Source organism: Scardinius erythrophthalmus, assembly GCF_964197995.2.
Source record: "Scardinius erythrophthalmus genome assembly, chromosome: 16".
NCBI lineage: Eukaryota > Metazoa > Chordata > Actinopteri > Cypriniformes > Leuciscidae > Scardinius > Scardinius erythrophthalmus.
This window is the reverse complement of record NC_138236.1, coordinates 28,741,210-28,768,209: the sequence shown is the minus strand read 5'-3', so window position 1 is coordinate 28,768,209 and position 27,000 is coordinate 28,741,210. Positions and strand designations below refer to the sequence as shown.

The following is a 27,000-nucleotide window of genomic DNA, read 5'->3' as shown; positions in this document are numbered from 1 at the left end:
GCTGCCCCCCGAAACACCAGAGGCAGCGGGGATGGTACATAGGTTTCGTGGGGGTGGCAGGAAGGGGTGGGCTGACTTATTTTTACTTGCCCCGTCCTGAGGGAGGCCACCCCCACAGAGCTGGGCGCAAGACCATCAGGATTTCATAGTTTTGGAGATGATAGTCCTGAGGTCAGAAGTAAAGATGAAAAACCGCACTCTCAGGTTCTATTTTCATACATTTATTATTATCATGTCCTCACAGACGTGTTTCGGCCTAAGCCATCATCAGTGTGTAAGGTCAGGCCATTTTGGAGGCCATAGGGGCATCAAGCAGGACCACTCGGTCCATGTCCTTGATGCTCTGAAGTTCAGCCACAGGTGCCTATCCGTGCTGACCAAAGCACCCACTGAACGACCAATAGTGCGGGCAGTTTGCTTGGTCGCACGGAGGGACAAATCTGTGGCTCGAAGAAGCTCCGAGAATGTAGCACCAGCCTGACCTGCCACTTGAAACACTTTCCCCACTAGCGTAGAGGTGGTTCTGCATGGCTTAGTGGGGAGAGTTGGTTTATTTAATGATGATGCCGAACCAGGTGAGAGATAGTTCGCAAGCGTCTCTTTGACCTGTGGCATCATCATATGTTCCCTTGCCTTCACACCCACGATAGACATGAGAAGTACATGCTTTCCCCCATGAGCGAGATAACTCGTCATGGAGGACCTAAAAGAAGGGGAGAGACTGCTGTTGGGGTCAGAAATCTGTCTTCCAGTTTAGAGCGTTTTGGGGTCTCTTGTTCTCGCGAACAACCACTTTGAGTAATTCCTCACAAGTTTTATTATCACGCTCAGAACGCTCGGAGGTAGGCAACTCATAATCTATACCGGATTCAAGAGATTCATTATCCTCTGCACGAGCCGAAGAAGGGCCAGGGTGCGTTTCGGGATAGAGCAAAAGGACATCTAGGTCTGGAGAGAGTCTGGAGAGTCTCCTGCAATGCAAGGGCAGCGTGCTCATCCCCCAAACAAACAAAGCAATACTGGTGTGTGTCACATTCAGACACCATTTACTTTACACACCGCTCATTTTTCTTTTCCTTTGCTTTTTCACTTTTTTCAAAGAGTGAGAGGAGAAAGAGAGAATTTTCAGTGAATTCTGCGCATATCCTAGTGAAAACTAACTCCTAACAAAGAGACAAATTGAGTTACACACATACTATGGTCTGAAGACAAAAATACCTGTAGATGCACCTGTGGCACATCTAATTATAGCCTCTGATGAGTGTGCATTCCAATCACTGTCTGAGGCCCCGTCCACACTACTGCGTTTTCGTTTAAAAACGGAGACCTTTTGCTACGTTTGCACCTCCCGTTCACACTAAAACGGCAAAAACGGAGACCCAAAAAATTTTAGAAACGCTGCCGACCCGTTTTTCGTTTTGAATCTCCGGAGGGCGTTTTAGTCTGGACGAGTCAAAACGGAGGACTTTAGAAACGATGACGCTGAGGCTCACGCTCGGCTCTATGATTGGGTGTCATCAGTCATGGAGTATACACAGGTAATATTCAGTACCAGTAAACTCCACCCGCTGGAACAGTTTCTTACAGTAAACTGCCGTGTCTCAGGCACGGCTCGCGCGGTAAACGCGTGGATGCTAGAAAAAGACCTATTTTTCATGCGACACGCAAGTTGTTGGAAGCGTTTCCAGGCAAAATAGAATAGGAAAAGATGTTTATATGTCATTTTGACACAAATACATATTAATAAATGACATTTTGATGTTTGAAAGCATTTTTTTACAGTCTATGTTTGAAAGTCTCTAGGTTTACACCGGCACGCGCATGCCCAGTGTTGGTGAATGGTCACGTGATCCGCGTTTTCAGTCGTTTTAATGTGGACGGAGATCAATTCTAATACGCAGCTAAAACACTGGTGTGGACGGAGATCGTATTCGTTTTAATCCTCCATTTCTAAACTAAAACGCAGTAGTGTGGACGGGGCCTGAGGCTATAAAAGTTCTAAGTCAATTTCATTGATGTGTTGCACACATATTTAACAGCTGATCACAAAAAAAGTGTTTCCCAGAGCGCCGAATCAAGCACAGCATTTAGAGTCGCTTTTGAAAGGGAACATTAGTTGCTTCAAAGAATCACTCAGATTTTTGTGTGGTTTGATATCTGGCATTATATGTTACAGAATTCCAACAGGAATATAAATGCAGGAAAACAATTGTGTTTGGGCTTGAAACCATAATTGCCTGAGGGATCGTCTCAAAGCAAGAGAAGAGGATGGAAAGATTTTACCTGCCCCTCAGGACTCACCCTATCATAGTCATGGTAAAAGTACTGGCAGTCTTCCACAAAGGTCTCAACGTTTTTGATGAGTTCTCCTCTGAAGTTTGGTTGAAGGGACACCAGCTCGTTCTGCACCTCTGTGCTACGGGAAAGCAGTTTCTCCCAGGTGTACCGAAGTGTGTCCACTTTCTCCGCTTCCTCTTTTGCAATCAATAATCCATACTTATGTAGCATGGCGTACGATTCCTGCGGGTCAAAACCAGGGAAAGAGACATTTAGGTCCTATCAAAGGATAATACATAACTGTTTTATGTTCTATACCTGATTACTTTATTAATGCTTCAGCAAAAATACATATTAAAATGAATAAAATGTAAACAATAAATTTAAATAATAATAAAAATAATAATAATAATATGTCATTATTTACCCCCTATGATTTAATTATTTATTTATTTGTATGTCTGCATGCATGTATGTATGAATGTACTGTATGTGGAACATAGTGGATTTCTTCACAGCTCCAAAAAGGAGAAGTGAAAAAAAAAAAAAAAAACTGTTCAACTTCAACATACACCTTATACACACAGTATATTCAAGGTCTTCTTTAATGAAGTTGTAGGGAATTATTATTAGGAGTTGTGCCAGCTTTGGTCACCATGAATTATAGTTACATGAAAAAAAGCTGCATAAAGATTATTCAAAATTTCATCGTGTTATTTTTCTGTTTATTTGTATGTACCTCAATTGGACCAACTTGAAAGTCTATGGAGATCTGGTGTTCTCTGATCTCTTTGAGCGTTGCCATGGCGATACGAATATCATCCAAGTCTTTAATCTGCCTGTTGAGTTTCTTGCTCGCCTCATCTATAAAAGTGAAGATCTGTTCCATCTCCATATGATACTTCCTGTTGCAATGGTGACCAAAATCCACCATCCAGCTCTTTGTCTCAGCAGTAAGGGCCAACTTCAGATCCACTGTAGGTAAATTCAGCAACACACAAGGAATAAAGGGGCCTTTTGTAGCTTGATAATAATAATAACAATAATAAAGTATTTTTTTTTTCCTCCAAAAGCTGTAACTCTGCTAGCAAGCACTGCTACTTATGTATCATAAAGGCTTGACATAATAATAATATAAATTAATTAATCTAAATTAAATAAAAAAGTTATATAAATACATAATAACCTACAAACAAGTGCAGCAATAATAAACATGTTCCCTGTATTAAAGCAATCAGTAGCTGTGCCATTTTAATAAACATGCCTCTTGGCTGTCTGCTAAGCTCTCTATCACTGTTAGAACACTTAGTTTCTCTTGATTCAAAGTCTGTTTACCTGTATATAGTGCCAGAGCTCCTACTGAGATATACTCAGCTTCTGCATTAATCTCTAGCTCCAGATCTCTGTAGTACAATATCTGAGACTCAAATTCAGAAAGAAGAGGGTTCCCCTGAATGAATTTCTGGATGGTTTCCTCTCTATCTTTCTTCCAGATGTGGTGATAGAGGCTAAAGCGATCTAAAGCGTTCATTATTTCCTGTGTAACAGTACATGACAAGTATCACGCATTACAAATCAAACAACATCACATTGTCACATTATAAACACAACCGAATGAAGCAAACATATTCAGCAAAGGCTATATAGACTTGTTCTCATGGGACAATATTTCTGACTTGTAAATAATAAGTATGTTTTTATATGCCTTAAAGGAAAGTGGTAAATTCTAAATAAGCATCTGTAGCGTGCTGTGAATTGCCAAAGAAAATCATTTTAAATTATTCCTCAGTTTGTAAAAATAAAAATAAAAATTGTGTTTACAATAATACACTTACAATAGAAATCTATGGGTCAAGGCATTTGAGAGGGTTTAGAAAGCAGATATGGACAGCTCATATTTCTGTAAAAGTGCTAATATCGATTCTCCACTACAAAAATATGCTGAAGTTCTGTTCTAGGTCGGAGGATGGACTTTCTTTTAATTTTATTTGCCTAGTTTTCAAATAAATAAATTGGATTTGAATCAATTTAGTCTGTGGGCAAATCAAATGAAAAAGAAGAAAAAGACAAAAAAAAAAAAAAAAAACATTAGAACAACAAAAGTTCAGACCTTCTTGGAGGAGTTGATGGATGTGCTAAGCACAGAGACCAGCTTGACAATCTCTTTGTTCTCAGAGATGCTTTTGTGGTAGTTCTTGGTTTGGATGGGAATGGCCTGGTTTGCAGATGCTGATATATCTGAGGTACTGCCTTCAGGAGATAAAAAATACACAAAGAGATGGGATTACATTTAATAAACAAAAGCAGAGAGGAGCTATAAGAGAAGAATACCTCTGAAAAACAGTTATGTAACATTTTCGACTCAAATCAGTTCTATGAAGGACCCTTTATCTCTAATCTATTTTAAGGGATGAAAGATTTACAGGCAGAGTCGCTTCATTACAGTAGGCAGAGATATGTTGTTGTGGTACTGTTGTAGTCAATTTTGTGTCAGTTTCCCTATTCTGAGAGCGAGTGAGCGATAGAGAGAGAATAAAGAATGTGGATAAGATTACTGTGACACTAAGAACGTCACCACTTCATAAAATCACATCCACTGTCTTTGCATTCATTATATTTATCTCCGTTTCATTTATCAAATGGTTGGAGATCATCTTATCCATCCAGAGCTTTTATTTTCAGTCATCATAAAGACAATTTTTCAACTGACCAAGTTAGTTCTTGATTTGCTCTGCTGAGCTGTGTAATTACAGAGGGTGAGGAAAAGTCGTACCGGCGAAGCTGCGATAGGTTGATTCACCGTCTTCTGATTCACTCTCTTCTTTGTTCTGTTTCAGAGCGGCCATGCGTCGCTCACTCATTTTCCTCTGTGACAACAAAAATACTCAAGTCTGACATTTTGCATGCATTACACACAAATAAGAAATGCATAGATTTGGCATTGCAAAGTTCACACCAGTTCAAGAAAACTAAATAATTACAAAGTATGAGAGTAAAAGGAGAATAAAAGGAAGTTTACTAGGTAAGTTACATAATAGGCTACTTAATTGTCAACATAAAATAGTATTTGAAACCCATTTTACTTCTATAATGTGACATTTTCAAGTGTCTTTAACAAAAATGAATGCAAGGTTGAACTTTTTATCAAGGGTTGAAAAATAAGAGACCTTGGTGAAATCAGCTAAAAAGGAAGTTTCAGGGTTCTGCTTTTTAATGAAAGACTACGAGGAGCAAGAGTAACATTTATATGTTACAATATAACAAAGAAGCAAATTAAATAAGCAATGCTTTTTTCAGGTAAGTCTAACAGTATTCAGGTACAGAAATTGAATAATCAAATGTAAAATAACTTTACTGTATAACTAGCATATTAGGCAATATAATGATACACATCCATTTTCTCTCTCAATTGTCCGTTCAAGCACAAAAAGACGTGGAAGAGAACAGAATTCGGTGTTCGCCTGCTGTCTGTGCTGCTCTGTGTGTGCGCACAGAAAACAGCGCACAATTTCTGAATTGAGTTCTCTTTCGTATCTTCTTGCACAATACTTCTTGCACACGAGTTTAAAATCGCTTGAATGTTTAAACTCACAGGACCTAATACACGTGCAAATTATGTAAATTTTATAACTTTCGCTCTATGATGGTTAAACTTTGCAATTAATCCAAGAATCACGTTGTTTCAAACCATGGGGCCTGATCTGTACGGGTCAACTATGATCCCTTTACTTGACATCGCGAATGCACGCATTGTGATACCGATGCTAAAACGATATATCGTGCAGCCCGACTCGGTATGAATAAACAGCCTATTTTTTAATGTGCATATTTCTTAAAAGTTAACTTTTTAACAAAAAAAGCTTCAACAGACACGACAGTGTCTGTTTACTAAAGTGCATAAAAAAGAAGACGACTTAATTAATTATTCATTACAGCACACGTTGATTTCCTATGACAGGTGCTTCAAACAGTCAGATGATCGCATTCAGTAAGTAAGAGATGCATTAATGGATAAAAAACGAGTGTTTGTTTTTGTATGGAAGAAAATGAATGACAAATAAAATAAAATAAAACCTTGGAAATTCTCTCTTTGCTCCACTGTCCAACTCCTTTACTGACGCTGACCACAAAGTCCACAGCGCTGTTCAAGGCTTGCTGAACCTCATCTAGCCCTGGAACCATGATGATGTTGGGGATGGTTAAACACACTCCAGCCTTAAAGATGGGCTGTGACCCACTTCCCTTCTGCCGACTGGGGGAATCTGCTTCTGCTGCATGGGAAGTGAAATTTATTCACAATGAGTTAGAGTTGGCCAACCAAATGATTATAGGAAGCTTTGTGCTTGGAAAAAAGAATAAATATGAGGTCACATATTCAGTTGCTTGGCAAAATTTGTCTTTTCGATAAGAATCCACAAATTCTCCACACACACTTCACTCAATTTCAAGTTGGTAATTTGTTGCACTGACCAACAGAAAGCTGCTTAGTTTAAAAGTGACTTCTGCATGAGCTGCACTACCCTAATAGACAATAGACCATTTTTGCCTGTGAAATTAATTTACTAAATTATTAATTAATTATTATAGAAAAACAACCAACCCAGAAATTGCATCAAGGATATCGCATGGATACGCTTGCGTAGGGTCTCCAGTGTGTTACGGGTGAGGCGCAGTAATGCATCCACATTCCGATGGTTAAAATGAGAAAGCAGCTCCTTTGCCTCCTCCTCCATCACCTTCATCAGATCCCTCTTTTTCTTCTTTCTCATCAGTGGGGAAGAGGGGCCAACGCTAGGGGCCGTGGTGCTACGTGACAAGAGACGACCCTCGGATTTACATTCCTCCTCTCCTTTGAATAAATAGAACAGAAAATGGTGTATTCAATATTACACAGTAGTGATTTCAAACGTGCCGCCGTTAATCTCTGATGACGTATTAGAGCGTGAATTATTGCGGTTTGGCAAGATTGTGAGTCCGTTTAAAGCGATTACATGCAGTGTAAGCACCCAGTATTGAAGCATGTTAATTATTTTAGGACACAAGTTTACAAGTTTTTAGATTCACCAGATCGTACACTTAACATCTCTTTTCATATAAAACATGAAGAAGGATCATATGATATATGCAACTACTCAGGCTGCTTCTATACATATGGGTCAGGAGGAGATTTCAGGCCTCACGGAGGTGAGACACTCTGAGATTAATATGGATGTAGCGGCAAATACTTCAGAAATGCCAGTGGTAGAGGTAACAAGTTTGAATACTGATAATGCTGGTAAAGGTAAATCATTTTTAGTGGCTGAACAGGGCAAGTTAAGTCACCTTTATTTATATAGCGCTTTTTACAAAACAGATTGTTTCAAAGCAGCTCTACAGAGATAACAGGAAAATAATGGAACAAAGTTTGTTTCCAGAAGAAAATGATGTTTCATTTTTGTAGTAAAAAAGTTATTAATTTAGTTAATTCATATATTTACTGTATATATATATATATATATATATATATATATATATATATATATATATATATATATATATATATATATATATATATATATATATATATATATATATATATATATATATATATATATATATATATATATATATATATATACTGTTACCCAACTAAGCAAGCCAAAAGCCAATTGCAACAAAGGTGAAAAAGGTGACAGTGTGACAATGTATGTGACAAGACTGTGGTGCCAAGTACTAGTGCTGATCAGTATGGGTGTGATGCAGAGAAGAGTCGAACACAATCGCTGAAGGCAGCAGAGGATGCATTGTCAGATGAGTCCGCTTCTATGCAGGATATTGACAGGATAATGATATGGGTTTGAAGAGAACTCTCAATATCCTCAGAGGGATCTCTCTTTGTATACTTTAGAGGAAATTGATCAGATTCTTAGACAATACTTTTTGAAAGCAGGTTGATGTTAAAGGGATACTCCACCATTTTTTCATATTAAACTATGTTATTCCCTTAACTAAGGCGAGTTGATACAACCTCTCTCATCTCAGTGCGTGCACTTAATCGCTCTAGCGCGCAGTGACACTTTGAAAGCACTTAGCTTACCCCAGTATATTCAATGGTATCTAACAGCAATGAATTTAGAAGTGACCAAACACATCAACGTTTTCCCTATTTAAAAACAGTTACACGAGTAGTTATACGACCAAGTATGGTGACACAAAATAAAACGTAAATAAAACGTAAACAAAATAAAACTTCGACTGGCGCAGTAAAAAGTCATGCTGGATCCTCTTCCTCTAACTTCTGTCAATAGTGGAAAGAGGATCAGGCGTGACTTTTTACTGCGCCGAGTCGAAGTACTTCCAAAAGTGCTATTACGCCATACATTATAGTTATCCTTTTTAACCCGCTTAGAAAAGTGACACGTTTTATTTTGTGTCACCATACTTGGTATAAAAAAAAAAAACATTCAGTCAATTGAGAAGGACATATGAAATCAAATATGGAGGTGGATCTAATTAATACATATGATCCTAATTTGCTTAATAACCTGCAAGAAAAAAAGAAGAAAGAGTTTTTGAATGAAAGGGTGAAGGGAGCTCTAGTAAGGTCTTGGTTTGTCTCTGTTAATGACATGGATGCCACTAGTGCTTATCTATCTATAAATTACAGAAACGTCTGTCTGTCTGTGTGTGTCTGTCTGTCTGTTATTCACATATCTCTGGAACCGTTAGTCCTATGGATTTCAAACTTGACAGGTGTCTTGCTACGGGCACGAGTAAGTGCAGTGCCAAGTTTGACGTTGTTTGGATTAGAAATGCAAAAGATATCGGTAAATTATATCGGTAAAAGAAGCACTTAGATGGTTGTGGTTTGAAAATAAACATTCTGAAAAAAAAAAAACACTCTGTCAGCTAAACATTAAGTCAGCTACACTGTTTACTTCTGAATATTATATTTTATTCACGGCCATCATTTGTAGTAACCTATTCACAAACTGTTTGCTCAAGCATAGCTTATTTTCAGAGTTCACTGTGTCGCGCTTATTCATTTGTGGATGTTAACTGAATCTGTAAGTCAGCTACACTGTTTATTTCTGAATAACATATTTTATTCTGGTGCGCTTAACGTTATCGCTACTGTGTAATAGTAGCCTATGCTATTCACCAACTAAACATATCCTATCCAATGCATTCACAGTCTCTTTCACGGCCATCATTTGTAGTAGCCTATACACAAACTGTTTGCTCAAGTGTAGCGTTTTCTCGGAGTTCACTGTGTAGTCTGCTCCCTCAATCGTGTAGTTAAATTTTCTATATTTATTGTATGTCATTATGTCAGTATCAGTATTTGCTTTCTTCCATGCACAAATAAAAATTTCACTGAACTTTTGCTGTGTAATTGTAACAATGAGCACTCAAACACACCGAACCAACAATTACTAAAAACACACAAAAACTGATTTTGCACAGGCACTTTGCAGAAGTTTTTGTTAATTTAGAGTCTTCGACTTCCTGATGGGAGGGTGACCAGTAATATTACAGAGATGAGATGCAGTGACTTTTTATTCCAGTCTTTAAAATCAAGCCAGTTCTGGCAAGTCACGTTGGTCAAGCTCTGAGCTGATCCACGTCTACCTATAGGAATACAACGCCTATCAACGACTGGGAGGAAGATGAAAGATGTTTACTGTCTCATAGCACCCCAGTTCTGGAAAGTTTTGAATCTGCTGGAAAGAAATCTCTTTAATTACATGTGTTTCCAACATGCAAGTTTCTTCAACAAGATGGAGACAATTTTTTGGATCCAACTCTTCTCCTAAAGGCTGCTGGCGTACCCTGTACAAACGCCCGATTGACAAGTGGACAGGTGACCTCTAGTGGAGGATTGTACTTGGGGCTATAGCTACAAACAGACATGTGGTACACCTCAATCCTTTGTTCTGAGATTGATTAAATAAAAAAAAATTAAAAATGTGTGCAGTGTTCATGATTGGGTAATCTTTTTGATATATTAAGTAACTGGTTCTTGTCTCTGGGTGATAAATTTACTTTTCAGTTGGAATCTCTGCCAAAGTTTATAGAATTATGGGAAATATATGAAATATAATGCACACTGTATGAAAATGCATTGGTTTTGATGTTTTAAAAATATCTTGTAATAATAAAGGTGAATAATTAGTACAGATTTAGGCTTTGCGAAGTTACAAAGCAGAACAAATGCAAAAGCCTCATCTGTATACTGTTTATACATGTACGTCTCATACGTCTCGTTTACATCCCTCATAAATTTAGTGGCTATCTGTCGAGTCATAGAATGTGATTATCAGCCAATACCGATAAACACCTAATCGATCAGGGCATCCCCACATACCTTAATTCCTCAAATTGAGTATTTTTTTTGTAAATTGATTGAAATTGATGAATTTAATATATTGATAACATTCTGTTTTTTTTTTTTGTTTTTTTTAAATGGTCAGGGGGGCGGGAACATGCAATTTCTAGAGCATATACCGCATGGATGATCAACAGTAGGCCTTACCATCACTGTCCATCTGTTCCACTTTACTCTCTGTCCTGCTTTCATCACGGTTTCTCTCTTCTTCCTCTTTCTGCTCAAACTCCAGTAACATATTAATCAGCTCATTGGCTGCCTCCTCCACCAATGAGCTTTTGGTATGCAGCATTTGGGCTCCTTTAATGCAAAGCTCCTAAAATGAGAAATAAATTGAATGAGCATGATCCGATTGATTATTTCTTCAGTCAGAAAACATCTCAACCATGTAACCAGGGTTCCCTGAGAGAGGAATGCATCCCGCAGGACCCAGTGTCTACACTGGGTTGTGTCTACACTGTGTACACTACAGTGACTACACTCGCCCTCCACTCCTCTCTCCAGGAACTTGTCCCTGGCAAGGGCTCAGGCATTCTAGTAGGAGCCTGCACTCGGCGAGGTATGAACTTCCCACTGCGCCAGTCCCTTTCTAAATCTGTTCACTACCGTCTCTAAGGCAGCACCAAACAATTTAAGCCACGGATGCCTCTCCGCTGTCACCAGAGCAGCCATAAATCGTCCAAGGGAACAAGCTGCCTTCCTGGTAACGTGGAGAGCTAAATCGGAGACCGCCTCAGGAGATAATCCCTCCCTGATCCAGGTCCTTAAGCAGGTCTGACTGGTAAGCTTGTAATGCCGACATAGTATGCAAAGCTCCACCAGTCTGACCAGCCTCTGAATTCGCTTTGCCCAACAACCTCGATGTCATCTGACATGGTTTAGAGGGCAAAACGGGAGCCTTCAATGATGAGGATGTCCCCAGGAAGAAATAACTTGCTAAATTCCTCTCCACCTGCGGCATCCTCCCATAACCCCGTAAGCTCAGCCCGTCTACATTAGAATAATTTGAAGCAAAATGGACCACGCGAGCAGATAATGGATGTTCCCACGAACCTGACACCTCAGTGTGCAGGTCTGGAAGAAATGGAATGCTCACTGGAGCAGTGCACTTATGACTGCTTGCGATCTTGCACTTCGAGCCGGACCATTCCAATCTCAGTCTGACCGTAGCGTGAGTCATAAGCTCCACTAGCTCATCATATACGGCATGCTGTTGCATGGAGCAGGAAACAGATTTTCTTCACGTCTGTCTCTAGTGACTCCACACTTTCTGAATCGTCAGAATCATGAGCGAGCTATGAACCCTCGTTTTCCACAGAGGAAACCACTGAGTGGGCTTCCGTTTCAGGCATGAGGACAGCATAGCTAGGGGGAGAAGTTAGGGGAACTTGCTCACACTCCTCAAGTAGCTGCGGCTGAGATCCCTCATGATCATTCATAAAGAGCGCCAGCCGAGAGCGGAGCTTTCTCAGAGAGAAATAATCACAATGCATACATGCATGCTTGACTCCTAGACAGGTAACACACGTATTGTGACCATCACCAGGCGTTATGAAACACGGGCATGGAGGGATACAATGGAAACTGTTCTCTTGCCATGTTTTCTTCTCTTTCACACACTGCAATCTTCACACAGCACACAGACAAGCAGTTTCCTGAAGACATTGAAACTGATGACGTGTTTTCAGGTGATCTTTTTATACGCTGAGGAGAACCCTGCGACATCATCACTGCATCCGCCATGATTGGCTAGTTGGTACACATGACTCAGACACTGGGTCCTGCGGGACGCATCTCCATTTTTTGGAACGTTGCTGGTCTAGTCACGACATAAATTACGTTTAACAAAGATGTAATTGCAAATAGTAGCAAGATACCAAAAAAGCCAAGCAGGGTTGTCAAAAGTACTGGTACTTTGGTACCATTTCAATTAGGGATGTTAACCGATGACCGTTTGACCGATGGTTGACCGTATCAATGTTAACCGATCAAAGTTGTCGGTAGTCGGTTAGAAAAAAAAAGATCTCTAAATTAGGCTATTACCCTATAGACAGTGGACTAAACGCTATTACAATTAGCCATCTCATTCCAAGATCTTTTTGTGTGAAGTGAACAAATCCTTCACACTCAATTTTTCATAACTCGCCTGTTTGTACTTAATAAACCAATAAAAACATTTGGCGCGAGGTCACAGCGTTTGGGTTCGTGTGCTCACAAGGTTTGCGAAAAGTAAAGGCTACAGGCTAAACACTCGAGGTTAGAGCCAGGGCAGACGACAGGAATCATCATCTTTATTATTGTTAGCACTACCTCAAACTAAAGCGCCGTGTCTTCGGAGCTGTCATTTTCTTAAATGAGCCGCGGCAATGTTTCAAATGAGCTTCTAACGCTAGACAAATGCCTTTATTTTCAACGCGATCACCTTGTACCCAAACCATTTCGAAACTAAGGAGCCATTTGTCCTCCAATTACATACAAGCTCCTCGGCGCCGCATTTGCGGGACTCAGGTTTCGCGCTGTAGGGGATTTTAAAAAAGTGATGTGAGTGGGAGGCAAATTGCATGCGCGGCTCGAAATGGCTGTTATTTCAAATAGCGTAGCATATTTTAAACTAATCGGTTAACCGGTTTCAACCGGCTAATGAGGCTCGGTGGTCGGTCAAGAAATTTTTTAGTTTTCGCCATCCCTAATTTCAATACTAAAATGTAATGATAAATTGTAAAAAGGCTTTGTAGATTATCAGGAGTACGGACTCAATTCAGATTCATGAGCAGGTTTCCCTAAAAGTGTGCTGTCCATTCTAACTACATAAAGAAATTGTACCCTTATGATAACAGCCCTGATGTTACTAAAGGAGCATTGACAGTGAATAAAGACGTCATATTGAAATTGGTTTTGAGAGCCCAACACACTCTCATGGGAATTTGCAGCTATATCTTGGTGAATTAATATCTAATTTGTATGAATTTGTACAATCTCTTACAATCTGCTTACACCCCAGTGACAGTTATATTTAGTGGTGGACCATATGAATCACATCGTACTTCATACAAAATTCATTCAAAATCACCATCTCATATAATTGTTACGTTTTCTGATGACATCAGTTTGTGAGACCTCTATATTTTCAAAGATCTGCTTATTTACGTCAGCAAGTGGAAATCGTTTAGCCTCACTATCCTTTGAAAATAACCGCACGTTGCAATGAATACATTTGTTTTATGTGTGTGTATACCTTGGTGGTCTGAACAAACTCCTCGCAGGTGCATGGCTCATCTTCAGGCAGCACACACAGCGTAGCTGTGCTCATTTCCTGCAGAACAGCATCGATTCTAAACTCAACCAGGTCATTCACTCTGTGCAGCAGAAGTTCAAGGTTGTCTGTGAACCAGAAGAAAGAACCCTTTCATTTCAGATATATAATCATACAGGCCACAATTACAAGCAAGCATTTTATGTACACTACAAGGACGAAAGTATGTGGACATCCCTTTGTTCACACTGATGCTTGTGTCTAAATGGGAGAAAACCCTGGCAGACATGTTCCCACATAAAATAGAAAGCCTTCCAAGAAGAGTGGAGGCTGTTATAGTGGCACTTGGCACAGTTCAAAAAAAGTATATATGGGGGTGTTTGGGTATCCACATACTTGTGGCCATTTACTGTAGTGAATGTTACTGATGTGGGGATGGAAATCAGCTAACTAACTCTGTAAAGTGGTTACAGTCACTACACTCACCGAGTGCAGCAGTGATTCGATTAAGGTATTTCTCTATGTTTAGGGAGGTCCAATTGAGGGAGGTCAGACCGGGCAGGATGGCCTCATCTACTTTAGCGACGTGTGGCATGAGCAGTTGTTCAAAGGCTGGCTGGATCTTAGACCTCACCCTGGAGTTCTCTGTCATCATCAACTGAGGCAGGCAACATACAAGGCAAAAGCACACAAAAAAGAAAATGACCTTCTTAGTAAAGCTATGCATGTCAGAGCACAGTTCCATACCACTGACCTGATGGGCTTACTTGAATGGTTTGGGAAAAAAAAAAACATCAGGATGAAAGAAACTGATTTGCTATCTAGCACAAAATGTGAATGGTGATATAAGCAGTATTACATAAACATTATATAAACAACATCATTCAACATTGATGAACATCACAAACATTGATCAATGCAAATATATAAAGTACAAAAAAATGGTCACCAGAAGCTCAAATGTGCTTGCTTGACTTGCGAGAGCCAATGAGGTTTGTCTTTGTGTGTCAATAAAGTAGGTTTTAGCATCAAGCAAATACAGTTGAGCTTCTTTTTTTTGATGATGATTTTGATGTTCTCTATGCAGGATTATTATAGTTAACAAAAACTTAAACCATTAAAAATCTATGATTTTGAAGTGCACTTTCTGTTCCCCTTGTTCCAGTGTTTCCCATTTCCAGTGGTTTACAGTAGCTCCTGTTTGACTTAGTTTCATTAGTTCCTTTTTGAGGGAATATTGACGCCGCATCATGGTGTTGACGCAATGGGAATGCCTTCAGAGCATGCAAGTGTCACGTGTAGTACACACCAAAACATTGGCCTAGGACGAAGTCGGGTGACACAATGCAGTGTGTAATCAATTCTATAAATAACTGTTCCTGGCGGGGTTATTGCCCCATCTCCGCTAAAAACAAATGTTCTTTAGTCTCGGTTGCCTTCTGTTAGCGTGCTGTTTCAGGGCACCAATATTGTTCCCTCCCTCACTTTTAACAAAAGTGTAAAATTTGTTTCCCTTGCAGACGAGTTAAGAGCATGGAAACTTCTGTCTAATATCTCTAAGTGGGTACTTTGAACAATAGAAAATGGTCATAGGATCCAGTTAAAGTATCGTCCTCTGCGTTTCAACGGTGTGCTTATAACAGTGAAGCCAGTTTCTTGCGCTTCTGGCCAAAGGGGCCATGAAACGTGTTTCCCTACCAGAAAGGCAGTAAGGGTTGGCATCTGGGTGCTAAACAGCATCGACGACTGGCTCACTGTCGCCAGATCACGAGAGTTGGCAGTTTGACATTGAGATGTTGTTCCCGGTCATATCGAGAATTTAGGTTTGAGACTAAATCTAAAGAAGAGCAATCTGTCACCATGGCAGAAAACAACATTTCTCAGGAAGATGTGGGCGCAATTGTCCCAAGCTTGGGTGATTTCTATTCACACCATGGTAGGCAGTCTGAGGTTAGGCAATGAGCTTTCTGTCCATCAATGCCAGGTTCTGATGGGTCTCATGGCTTGCAGCTGCCAACGTAGTTCCATTAGGCTTGCTGCACATGAGACCCTTCCAGTGGTGGCTCAAAAGCAGAGGGTTTCAACCCTCATTAAAACCTGTTTATGGTAAGGGGCACATGCAGAGCTCTTTGTGGCCTTTCTATCTGGATGCCGGATCCCCGATTTCTCACCTTGTGTCCCTCTCTCGAAGAGTGTTACAGTTGCAATATCATTACGACGGACCTCTCTTATGTGCTGGGGAACGGTCCCGGAAGGCCGTCCAGCTCAGGGTCTTTGGAAGGGCTGTGTTCTTAGCAATAAAATAATTTCTCCAAGACCTGTGGGGCTATCATGTGTTGGTGCAGACAGACAACATATTGGTAGTCTCCTACATAAATCACACATGCGGGTTCCGTTCGTGCCCCCTGTTCAGGCTGGTACAGCAGATCCCACTCTGGGAGGATGGCAAACTGCTCTCACTGAGGGCAGTTTACATCCAGGGACACCTCAATTTGGAGCAGATGTCCTGTCGAGGCAGGGGCTAAGGCCAGGGATTGGCAAATCCCCCCTCAAGTAGTGGAGTCCATATGGCAGAAGTTCGGCCAGGTGGAAGTGGACTTGTTTTGACCTCCGGGGAGTGAATTAACTGTCCACTGTGGTTTTCTCTCCATCCTCCATCTCCTCTGGGGCGGGATGCCATGGTACAGACGTGGCTGAGGCTGTGTCTGTACATCTTTCCTCCGATTGCCATTCTCCCAGGAGTCCTGAAAAGTGTCCATCAGGAAGGGCTTCGCTTAAAATTTGTATCACCGTTTTGGCCTGCCCAAATCATAATTTGAGTATGCCACGGCTTCTTCAGACAAGTGAATCTGGTGGTTTTCACACCAGTGTTGATTGTGCACTGCATTGCGTCACCTGACTTCATCCTAGGCCAATGTTTTGGTGTGTGACAACACGTGACTCAGACACCGGCATGTGTGAAGGTGTTCCCATTGTGTCAACACCATGATGCACCGTCTCATTCACATTTCAGGGAATCGGGTTACATACATAACCCTGAGACGTTACCCTTGCTAGTCACCATAGTTACCCTCTCAGTCTAACCTGTTCCTTGTTAGCCTCTTGTTTGCCTGTGTATACATATATATATATATATATATATATATATATATATATATATATATATATATATATATATATATATATATATACAGTACCAGTCAAAAGTTTGGAAACATTACTATTTTTAATGTTTTTGAAAGAAGTCTCTTATGCTCATCAAGCCTGCAGTTATGATCAATGCAGTGATCAATGTTGGAAACAGTTGTGCTGCTTAATATTTTTTTTATAACCTGAGATACTTTTTTCAGGATTATTTGATGAATAAAAAGTTAAAAATAACTGTATTTATTTAGAATAGAAATCTTTTGTAACAATATACACTACCGTTCAAAAGTTTGGGAACAATAACTATTTTTTTTTTTAAGAAATTTGTACTTTAATTCAACAAGGATGCGTTAAATTGATAAAAGGTGATGGTAACAATTTATATTGTTCGAAATGTTTTTATTTTGAATAAATGCTGTTTTTATTAATAAATGCTGTTAACGTTTTATTCATCAATGAATCCTGAAAAAAAGTATTCCAAAAAAAATATATTAAACAGCACAACTGTTTCCATCATTGATAATAACTGAGTATCAAATCATCATATTATAATGATTTCTGAAGGATCATAAGACACCAAAGACTGGAGTACTTGCTGATGAAAATTCAGCTTTGCATCACAAAAATAAATTACATTTTAAAATATATTAAAAAAGAGAACCATTATTTTAAATTGTAATAATATTTCATAATATTGCTTTTTTTTTTTTTTACTGCAGGCTTGATGAGCATAAGAGACTTCTTTCAAAAACAAACTTTTGACTGGTACTGTATGTATATATATATATATATATATATATATATATATATATATATATATATATATATATATATATATATATATAGCTCTGTGTTTCAGTCTTTGTTTGTCAGTCACTGTCTTTACACCACTTTGTAAAGGTGTTGTGTCTCCTTAGAAGGGGGTGGAATTACAGTCTCTCTTCTTGTATTATATAATGAATTGAAAATCATAGTTTTCTTAAAAACAGTTTATTGTCTTAAAACCAGTCTATTCTGGATTTAATGTTACAGGCAATGTCTGTGTTTGGTATCTGAGAGGTGACTGAGGTCATTTTAAGAATGCAGTAACAGTGCATTTAGCTGGGTTTCCAAATAATAAATATGTACTTGTTTTTTAAATTAATTAGTTTGCTCAAACAACCAGTTTACAATAAATAAAATTTTATCGAAAGAGAATTGTCATTTTATTCAGCTGCCCTGAAAAGACAATTCAGGCATGTAAAGACAACTGTGCCTAAGGTCATGAAGGCCAATAACACTGCATTTATACACTAAGACATATGCATACTTGTAGTATGTGTAGTTCTTTTTAGGATTTATAGCACCACTGGTCACTATATGTTAAAATATGAATCATGTGTAGAATCTTGTAACAGTGCTCTGTGTGGATGTAGTTTTAATGTTCTATTCCAGTGAAGTCCTGAAAAAAAAAAAAACGGCTATGATATCGGCTATGTTTTATCTAATTGTGCTTGCAGGGGTTGTTTATTATTATTATTAGAGGCATGTAACATGCCAAAGGAATAGTCAACGGCAGGCCAAATGAGAAGAGTCTTTCCAGAAGTTATGACACACCTGTGACCCTTCCCAAAGTTCCTTAAGTTTATAGAACAGAGTCTATATACTGTATGTGATGTATTTAAATAACTTAATTGGTATAAAGAACAGAGTACCATGTTCGGATGTTGCTTATCTGGGGAGCATTTCCCAAAGCATTGTTAGCCAACTATGTTCGCAAATTCCGTCGTTATCAGCATAGTTCAACGAGTCTGTGTTTCTCTTACGAGAGATACTCTCGTACTGCGTAGAATACGCTAGGGGAAAATCCTTTTCCACGAGAATACTGAAGCCAAAAAATTATCCTTTAATTTTGTATTAATGTAAAACGCGTTGCGGCAGCATACAGACATAGGCGAGGCAGCTCGCGCGCCTATTGGCTGGTCTGCTGGCAACTGCTTAAGCCTATCGAGCGAGACCTAGAGTGACGTCAGACCCAATGAGGGCGCTTCGCGCCCTCTGCGTCACGTCCCGCCGAAACGGGCGTGGCTTAGGTCTATAAATACCGCTCGCAAGCATTATATCTCTGATTTTTCATCCTTCAGCGAAGCAACTCACATCGCTGGATCCGAGAAGAAGCCGCGCTGTTGAAGAAGCACTTCAGCGGGACGAGTCGAGAAGCTGCTGGCCGCGCCGCCTTCATCGCCTTCCTGCTGCGCTATCCGGTGCTGTATCCTTTTTCTCTTTTACTATGCCTTGTGTGTGTGCTCGCCGCCGCGACACACACTCTCATTGCACTAAAAGAGCCGGCGAACAGAGCAGGCTCTTTTTTTTCAAGACGCCCCTTTCCTGAGGATCACGCAGTTCTCGCGCTCGCTGACGGCGACTGCCCTCACTGCGAGCTAGGTACTGCCTATGGTGACTCTGAGGACTCACCGGGCATCCTTCTCCGAGACTGCTCCTCCGTCCTTCCAAGCCGCAAAGCTCGCCGGTTCGCTCGCTTGCCTTGCCTGCTTGGGGGATGATACCTGCTCGCCCTCTGTTCGAGCCGCGCAACCGCACCGTTCACAGGGGATGTCTGGAGCGGACCGTCATGCGTCTCTCACCGGCGAAAGGAGAAAAGTGTTTACAGTCCCGTCGAGACCGGACTGAACTCATTTCTCGCACACGTCTCAGTTCCCTGATCAGGCGACTGGAAGTGTCTATACTGCAGCAAACGTGCCTGTTTAATACACGCACGCCTGCAAGCAAACGCCGAAGAAAACATGTTGACGCTCTTTCATATGCTCGTGCATCTGAAAGCCTTTGTGTTTCCCCCCTGTGGCTCAGTGGCGGAATCCAAGGTTTTTTCACACGGGAGACCGGTGTTCGAATCCCGGTCTAACGGCAGATAAATTATGCCGCCAATGCTTCGTTCTGTCAGTTCCCTGGAAGGCGACTGCAGACGTGCATTTTGCAGCCGACGAGCGCGTTGTACAACCCGCTCGCCTGCATCCAGACACCGTTTCTATGGTTCCCGTGCGTCACTGGCGAAAGGAGAAAAGTGTTTACAGTCCCGTCGAGACCGGACTGACCTCATTTCTCACACATGTCTCAGTTCCCTGATCAGGCGACTGGAAATGTCTATACTGCAGCAAACGTGCCTGTTTTTTATACACGCACGCCTGCAAGCAAACGCCGAAGAAAACATGTTGGCGCTCTTTTATATGCTCGTGCATCTGAAAGCCTTTGTGTTTCCCCCCTGTGGCTCAGTGGCGGAATCCTAGGTTTTGTCACACGGGAGACCGGTGTCACACGGGAGACACGCCCACACACAGACATGAAACTAGCCCAGCCCTCCTCCTCTCAGCTAAACACTGCGGAGGAGTCGAGCGCGGGCATTCTGCCCGCTGTTATCAGCGCGCCCCCTGCCTCAGATGTCATGAGCGCGACGCTTATGTCACAGCACGCAAAAGCCGCTGTATCGTGAGCCGATCAGAGCGCGCTTCACATCCGGCCCCTAGCTACTCGCGCACCTGCGTGGGAAAAGCTTCCCGGGGTTTTCGAGATGGGTGCTGAACATCATAAAAGGAGGCTATTCGCTGCAGTTTCGCCGACGCCCTCGCCGCTTCATGGCGCGCGTCGAGACCACGGTAGAATCGAAAGTAGCCCATCTACTTCGAGCCAAAATTTTGAAACTGTTGAGCAAAGGGGCTATAGAACCCCTATCTCAAGCTCAAAGCGAGGGGGGGCTTTACAGCAGATACTTCCTGGTGCCCAAAAAAGACGGGGGTCTCAGACCCATACTAGATCTGCGGCAGTTGAACAGAGCGCTTATGAAGCGCCAGATCAGGATGCTCACAACCAGAAAAATCCTTGCGCACGTCCGCCAGGGGGACTGGTTTGTGTCAATAGATCTAAAAGACGCGTATTTTCAAATACAGATAGCGTCACGTCACAGGCGATTTTTGAGATTCGCCTTCGAGGGCCAGGCATATCAGTACACAGTCCTTTCGGCTTGTCCCTGGCACCCCGTACATTTACGAAGTGCATGGATGCAGCGCTCGCACCCCTCAGATACGGGGCATACGAGTGCTGAACTATCTGGACGACTGGCTGATTCTAGCCCAATCTCACTCAGAGCTCGTAGAGCACAGGACCATTTTACTCGATCACCTCGAGAATCTCGGTCTCGCAGTGAACTGGGAAAAGAGCTCGCTTTTCCCCAGACAGATTATATCTTTTCTAGGAATAGAGCTGAACTCGCTGCTAATGACAGCACGCCTGTCATCTCAGCGCACACTGGACATTCGGCGCGCAGCCGGCTCGTTCCGCTGCGGCGTGATAGTCCTTCTTGAAGCTTTTCAAAGGATGCTCGGTCTGATGGCCTCAGCATCTTCAGTTCTCCAGTTGGGCCTTCTGCGCATGCGCCCACTGCAGTTCTGGCTCAGAAAGAGAGTACCACGCTCAGCGTGGGCCTCCGGTCAGCTTCGCGTCAAGGTCAATCAAGCATGCATTGCAGCTTTGAAACCTTGGGAGGCAAAAGACTGGTACCAATCAGGTGTAAGCCTGGGGACTTCCTCGAGAGTGATGGTGGTGTCCACGGACGCATCCACCTCGGGATGGGGAGCGCTGCTCGAGGGCAGACCATTTTTTGGCCTATGGTCAAAGCGGGAGATGCTCTTACATATCAACTGCCTCGAAATGCTGGCAGTGAGCAAAGCGCTCACGCGCTTTTCGAGGGCTTGGAACCAGAGGGGCGTAAGTGGCATTTTGGGCGAAAATGAGTTCTATATATCAAATTAAAGGTCTTGATGAGCTCTATCTAGTTGTGCCAAAAAGACGCATCAGAAATCAACCTGTATTGAATAAAGCAACGAAACAACAAAGACCTAACACAAAAGTTTGAGCATTGTTTGGAGCCAGAGGGGCGTATGTCCACTTACGCCCTTCTGGCTCTAAAAAATACATGTATGGCCTACACATTGTTTGGAGCCAGAAGGGCGCAAGTGGCATTTGACCAACTTTACAGGAGAGCCAAAACAAAATTTTGACCACACTTCAATCAACTGCATTTATTAACCTTCATCCACAACATTGCAACCACATACATACTTATATGAGTAAGTTCTTAAGTGAACATATTATGGCATATTAACACGATGAACATATTCTAAAACCTTGCAAAATCTTGAAAATATGGCAAAAACATCAAATACGCCTTTTTGGCACCAAACATTTCCAATTCTTCTAAAGAAAAATAGGGCGTATCTGCTGATCAATGCAGAAATGATTGGTCAAAACATTGGTTAAAAACACTCTAACTTCATAACTTTTCATTTTATTTAAAATACTGTATACATAGTCATTTAATTTCATCATTTCAAATTGTTTAACATTTAATTTCCAACCGTTTAATTAAAATTTTTATTCAACTAAAGTGAACTAAAAAGTGAAATGTGTAATAAACAAGAGAAATTAAACTGTTTGAAATTAAATGTTAAACTGTTTTAAATGAAATGCATTAATGTGAACTCATGAATAAAAATTGAAATTAAACTGTTTGAAATTAAATGTTAAACTGTTTGACATGAATGTGAACTCATAAATGAGAATTGAAATTAAACGGTTAGAAATGAAATGTTAAACAGTTTGAAATGATGAAATTAAATGACTATGTATACAGTATTTTAAATAAAATGAAAAGTTATGAAGTTAGAGTGTTTTTAACCAATGTTTTGACCAATCATTCTGCATTGATTAGCAGATACGCCCTATTTTTCTTTAGAAGCATTGGAAATGTTTGGTGCCAAAAAGGCGTATTTGATGTTTTTGCCATATTTTCAAGATTTTGCAAGGTTTTAGAATATGTTCATCGTGTTAATATGCCATAATATGTTCACTTAAGAACTTACTCAGATAAGTATGTATGTGGTTGCAATGTTGTGGATGAAGGTTAATAAATACAGTTGATTGAAGTGTGGTCAAAATTTTGTTTTGGCTCTCCTGTAAAGTTTGTCAAATGCCACTTACGCCCCTCTGGTTCCAAGCCCTCGTTTTGTCCCCTCATACAGGGACACCACGTGCTAATACGTTCAGACAACGTCTCAGTGGTGTCCTACATAAATCTCAGGGCCTCAGGTCCCTGTCTCTGTACAGGCTAACCAGGCGCCTCCTGATATGGGCCCGCAGCAACCTGCTCTCGCTGAGAGCAGCGCACGTGCCAGGGCTCCTAAACATAGGACCAGACAGACTGTCCAGGAAGCAAGTTCCGACAGGAGAATGGTCTTTGCACCCACAGACAGTCCAGCTGCTGTGGAAGAAATTCGGCAGAGCGGAAGTAGACCTGTTCGCGTCTCAGGAAAACGCTCACTGTCAAGAATTGTTCTCGGAGAGCAAGGACGCGCTGACCCACGAGTGGCCTCGCCGTCCTCTCTACGCTTTTCCCCCCGTCTCCCTCCTGACTCAGGTGGTAGAACGGGTCAGGGAAGAAGGATGCTCAGTGCTGCTTGTAGCCCCACTTTGGATGAGCCAACCTTGGTTCCCAATTGTGATGCAGTTACCGCCCCGTGGCCAGTGCCTCTGAGGAGGAATCTCCTCTCTCAAGCCAACGGCTCGATTTGGCATCCTCACCCAGAGCTGTGGTCCCTCCATGTGTGGGCCATCAACGGGTACCCGCTGACCTCCCACAGGGAGTGCTAAACACTATCACACAGGCCAGAGCTCCGTCTACGCGACGTCTCTATGCCTCAAAATGGTCAGTGTTCTCTAGCTGGTGCACAGCTCGTGGTGTGTCACCCCTGCATTGCGGTGTGACGGAGGTTCTTTCCTTCCTACAGGAGCTGTTGGATAAGGGCAGGTCCCCCTCCACGCTCAAAGTCTATGTAGCGGCCATAGCAGTGTTCTCTTCGACCACGCTCGGCCAGTCTATTGGAAGGAATGATTTAGTTATTCGCTTCCTTCGTGGAGCTAAGAGACTGAATCCTCCCAGACCTCCCACAGTCCCTATATGGGACCTTTCTACGGTACTGGAAGCCATGAAAGGTCATCCATTTGAGCCCTTGCAGGAGATTGATCTTAAACACCTGTCTTTCAAGACGGCGTTTCTTCTGGCTCTCGCTTCAGTAAAGCGCATAGGGGACTTACACGCGCTCTCAGTAAGCGCGACGTGCATGGAATTTGGGCCGAATGACTCTAGAGTTATACTCAAACCTAAGCACGGTTATGTTCCTAAATCCCTCAATACACCGTTCAGAGCACAGGTCATTTCCCTGTCTGCCCTGCCGGTCACTGAAGGAAATATGGACGAAAGCTCCCTTTGCCCAGTCAGGGCGTTAAGAGCTTATGTGTCTCGCTCGTCTGTTTTCAGACAGACGGAGCGGCTCTTTGTTTCGTTCAGCGGGCGTTCTAAGGGACTAGCCGCTTCGAAACAGACCCTATCCAGATGGGTAGTGGACGCAATAGCGCTAGCTTACACAACCAAGGGCATGCAGTGCCCGCTGGGTGTCAAAGCGCACTCCACGAGAAGCATGGCTTCATCGTGGGCATGGTCAAGTGGGATTGCCTTGTAAGATATTTGTATGGCGGCAGGCTGGGCCTCTCCGTCTACATTTATTAGGTTTTACAACCTAGAGGTTCCCGCACTACAGGCCAGACTACTGTCGGTCTAGTATGGCCAAAATCTCATAACTGGCGCTGTCAGTTATGCAGCTATTGAGTATTGCAATCCTTGCTCTATACTGCTATAAGGAAGATAGTGGCTAACCCCCCTCTCTTCCAGGATTCCCTGTGAGTCCCCTGGGTGATTATGTACTGTATGAACTCCGGGCTGTCGCCCTTGAGTCTATGGTATCAGATCCCAGCACGCACGGCGTTTTACAGTAGGTTCCCCTAGCGTATTCTACGCAGTACGAGAGTATCTCTCGTAAGAGAACGTACTCGGTTACTAACGTAACCTCTGTTCTCTCTAGAGAGAGGAACGAGTACTGCGTATCCTGCCGTGCTTGCACGCGCTCTGGTTGCTTCGACTATGAAAAACCAGAGATATAATGCCTGCGAGCGGTATTTATAGACCTAAGCCACGCCCGTTTCGGCGGGACGTGACGCAGAGGGCGCGAAGCGCCCTCATTGGGTCTGACGTCACTCTAGGTCTCGCTCGATAGGCTTAAGCAGTTGCCAGCAGACCAGCCAATAGGCGCGCGAGCTGCCTCGCCTATGTCTGTATGCTGCCGCAACGCGTTTTACATTAATACAAAATTAAAGGATAATTTTTTGGCTTCAGTATTCTCGTGGAAAAGGATTTTCCCCTAGCGTATTCTACGCAGTACTCGTTCCTCTCTCTAGAGAGAACCGAGGTTACGTTAGTAACCGAGTACGTTCTCAAAACCATGGTTCCAACGAACATTCGCAAACAGCATCGCAAAGTTGTGTGGTTGGAATGACAGCTCTCGACCTGTGGTTCCTTATCTTGAGCAAAATAAGCAAGCTGACATTCAGTACAATCTGTTTCTTTTATTTAGAATACATACAAATGTCATTTACGTCTTTTAGTTTGTCAAGAGATTTAAAGCACCGCTTTTGAAGAGTGCGCATGTGTGAACATACTCTACTACGTAAGAACGAGCCTATGATTGAATCTGGAAATAAAGCAAAATAACTGAGAAAAATGAGAAATAGTCCTCAGATGCTATGTCTGTAATTTATAGCAAAAAAAAAATAAAAAACTAGCATTAATTCGATCTCTAACAGATTCATTATAAGAAGATATTACTCCACCATGTGCGTGACGTCATAACACAACGTGGTTGAACGTCCCCTTTGCGACAGTATGGTCAGTTTTCAGCCAGGACTTTTATGGGCTTTTCCCAAATCAGCTAAAGCCATCAGGCAAGTGTTATTTAAATAAACTCCTGATGTACTTACAAACTTTCCAATGCCCCGTTTTATGAGTACAGAACCTATTTGTACTACTGTAGACGTTTGGTACCATTCCGGGCATTATTAGTGGGGTAATTTACGAGATACAACCTTGGATCCATTAGCACCTGCATATGGCATATTAAAGACAAAAAACAAAAAACTGAAACAAATTAAATTAAAATAAATAAATAAATAAATAAATAAATAAATAAATAAATAAATAAATAAATAAATAAATAAATAAATAAATAAATAATTCAACATATTTATACAAACTATAATAGTACCTTAATGATACAAGAATAACACTGGCTCTATGTATGTGCATTGATCAACGTTTATTTGTGAATATTAAACACACTCTGTCTCTTCAGAATAGTTGGATTAAATCGCTTCATCCATATGGATTACTGTTAAAATGTCTTCATTAATTTAATTTTTTATTTTTTTTTTATTCAATGGATGGACAAAATTAAGACGATATTAAAAATATCGTAATTTTGTTCCAAAACTGAAGGAAGTCTTATGTGTTTGGAGTGATATGAGGGTGAGTAAATGATGACATAATTTTCATGTATGTACCTATCCCTTTAATCAAGAGGAATAGTGCACTGTAGTTGTGTATGCTGTGGCTTAATTGGTACTTTAGCAATTAATCGTGTACAACATTAATAGATGTGGTAATGGATGCTATTATTTTCTATAATGGGATGCTATGTTTTCTGAAGGGAATTCAGTGCATTGACGTAGTGCATTGTGTTGTACAACAAGGATATATGTACAACATAGATACCTGAAGTTTATTGTAGTTCTTTTTGAAAACATCCTTTTTCCGCTGCAAGATGGCTGCAAAGGGTGGAATCTCAAGTCCCATTCCTAGCATGCAGTCTGTCTCTCGAATCTGGGTCAGGATCTGGGGGTCAAAGTTCACATGCAGCTCCCCAGTTTCTGGACTCTTGACCAGTAAAGAGGCTTGCAGACCCAATTTAACTGCCTCAGTCTATAGAAAGATATATAAATATGATTGGTCGTTATGTTG

At 41.4% G+C, this 27,000-nt stretch overlaps 1 protein-coding gene across 1 annotated transcript in view; it reads right to left on the bottom strand.

The window, feature by feature from the left end:
* Positions 1-27,000, bottom strand: part of dnah5 (dynein, axonemal, heavy chain 5) — a gene marked incomplete at its 5' end in the record, with an annotated part of 161,185 nt that overhangs the window by 94,189 nt on the left and 39,996 nt on the right. The window contains 11 exons of the mRNA XM_081387820.1: positions 2,302-2,520; positions 3,017-3,252; positions 3,613-3,814; positions 4,388-4,527; positions 5,051-5,144; positions 6,352-6,548; positions 6,878-7,123; positions 10,793-10,961; positions 13,881-14,026; positions 14,385-14,556; positions 26,755-26,961. Coding sequence (XP_081243946.1) covers positions 2,302-2,520; positions 3,017-3,252; positions 3,613-3,814; positions 4,388-4,527; positions 5,051-5,144; positions 6,352-6,548; positions 6,878-7,123; positions 10,793-10,961; positions 13,881-14,026; positions 14,385-14,556; positions 26,755-26,961 — 2,028 coding nt within the window. The remainder of the gene's footprint in view (positions 1-2,301; positions 2,521-3,016; positions 3,253-3,612; positions 3,815-4,387; positions 4,528-5,050; positions 5,145-6,351; positions 6,549-6,877; positions 7,124-10,792; positions 10,962-13,880; positions 14,027-14,384; positions 14,557-26,754; positions 26,962-27,000) is intronic.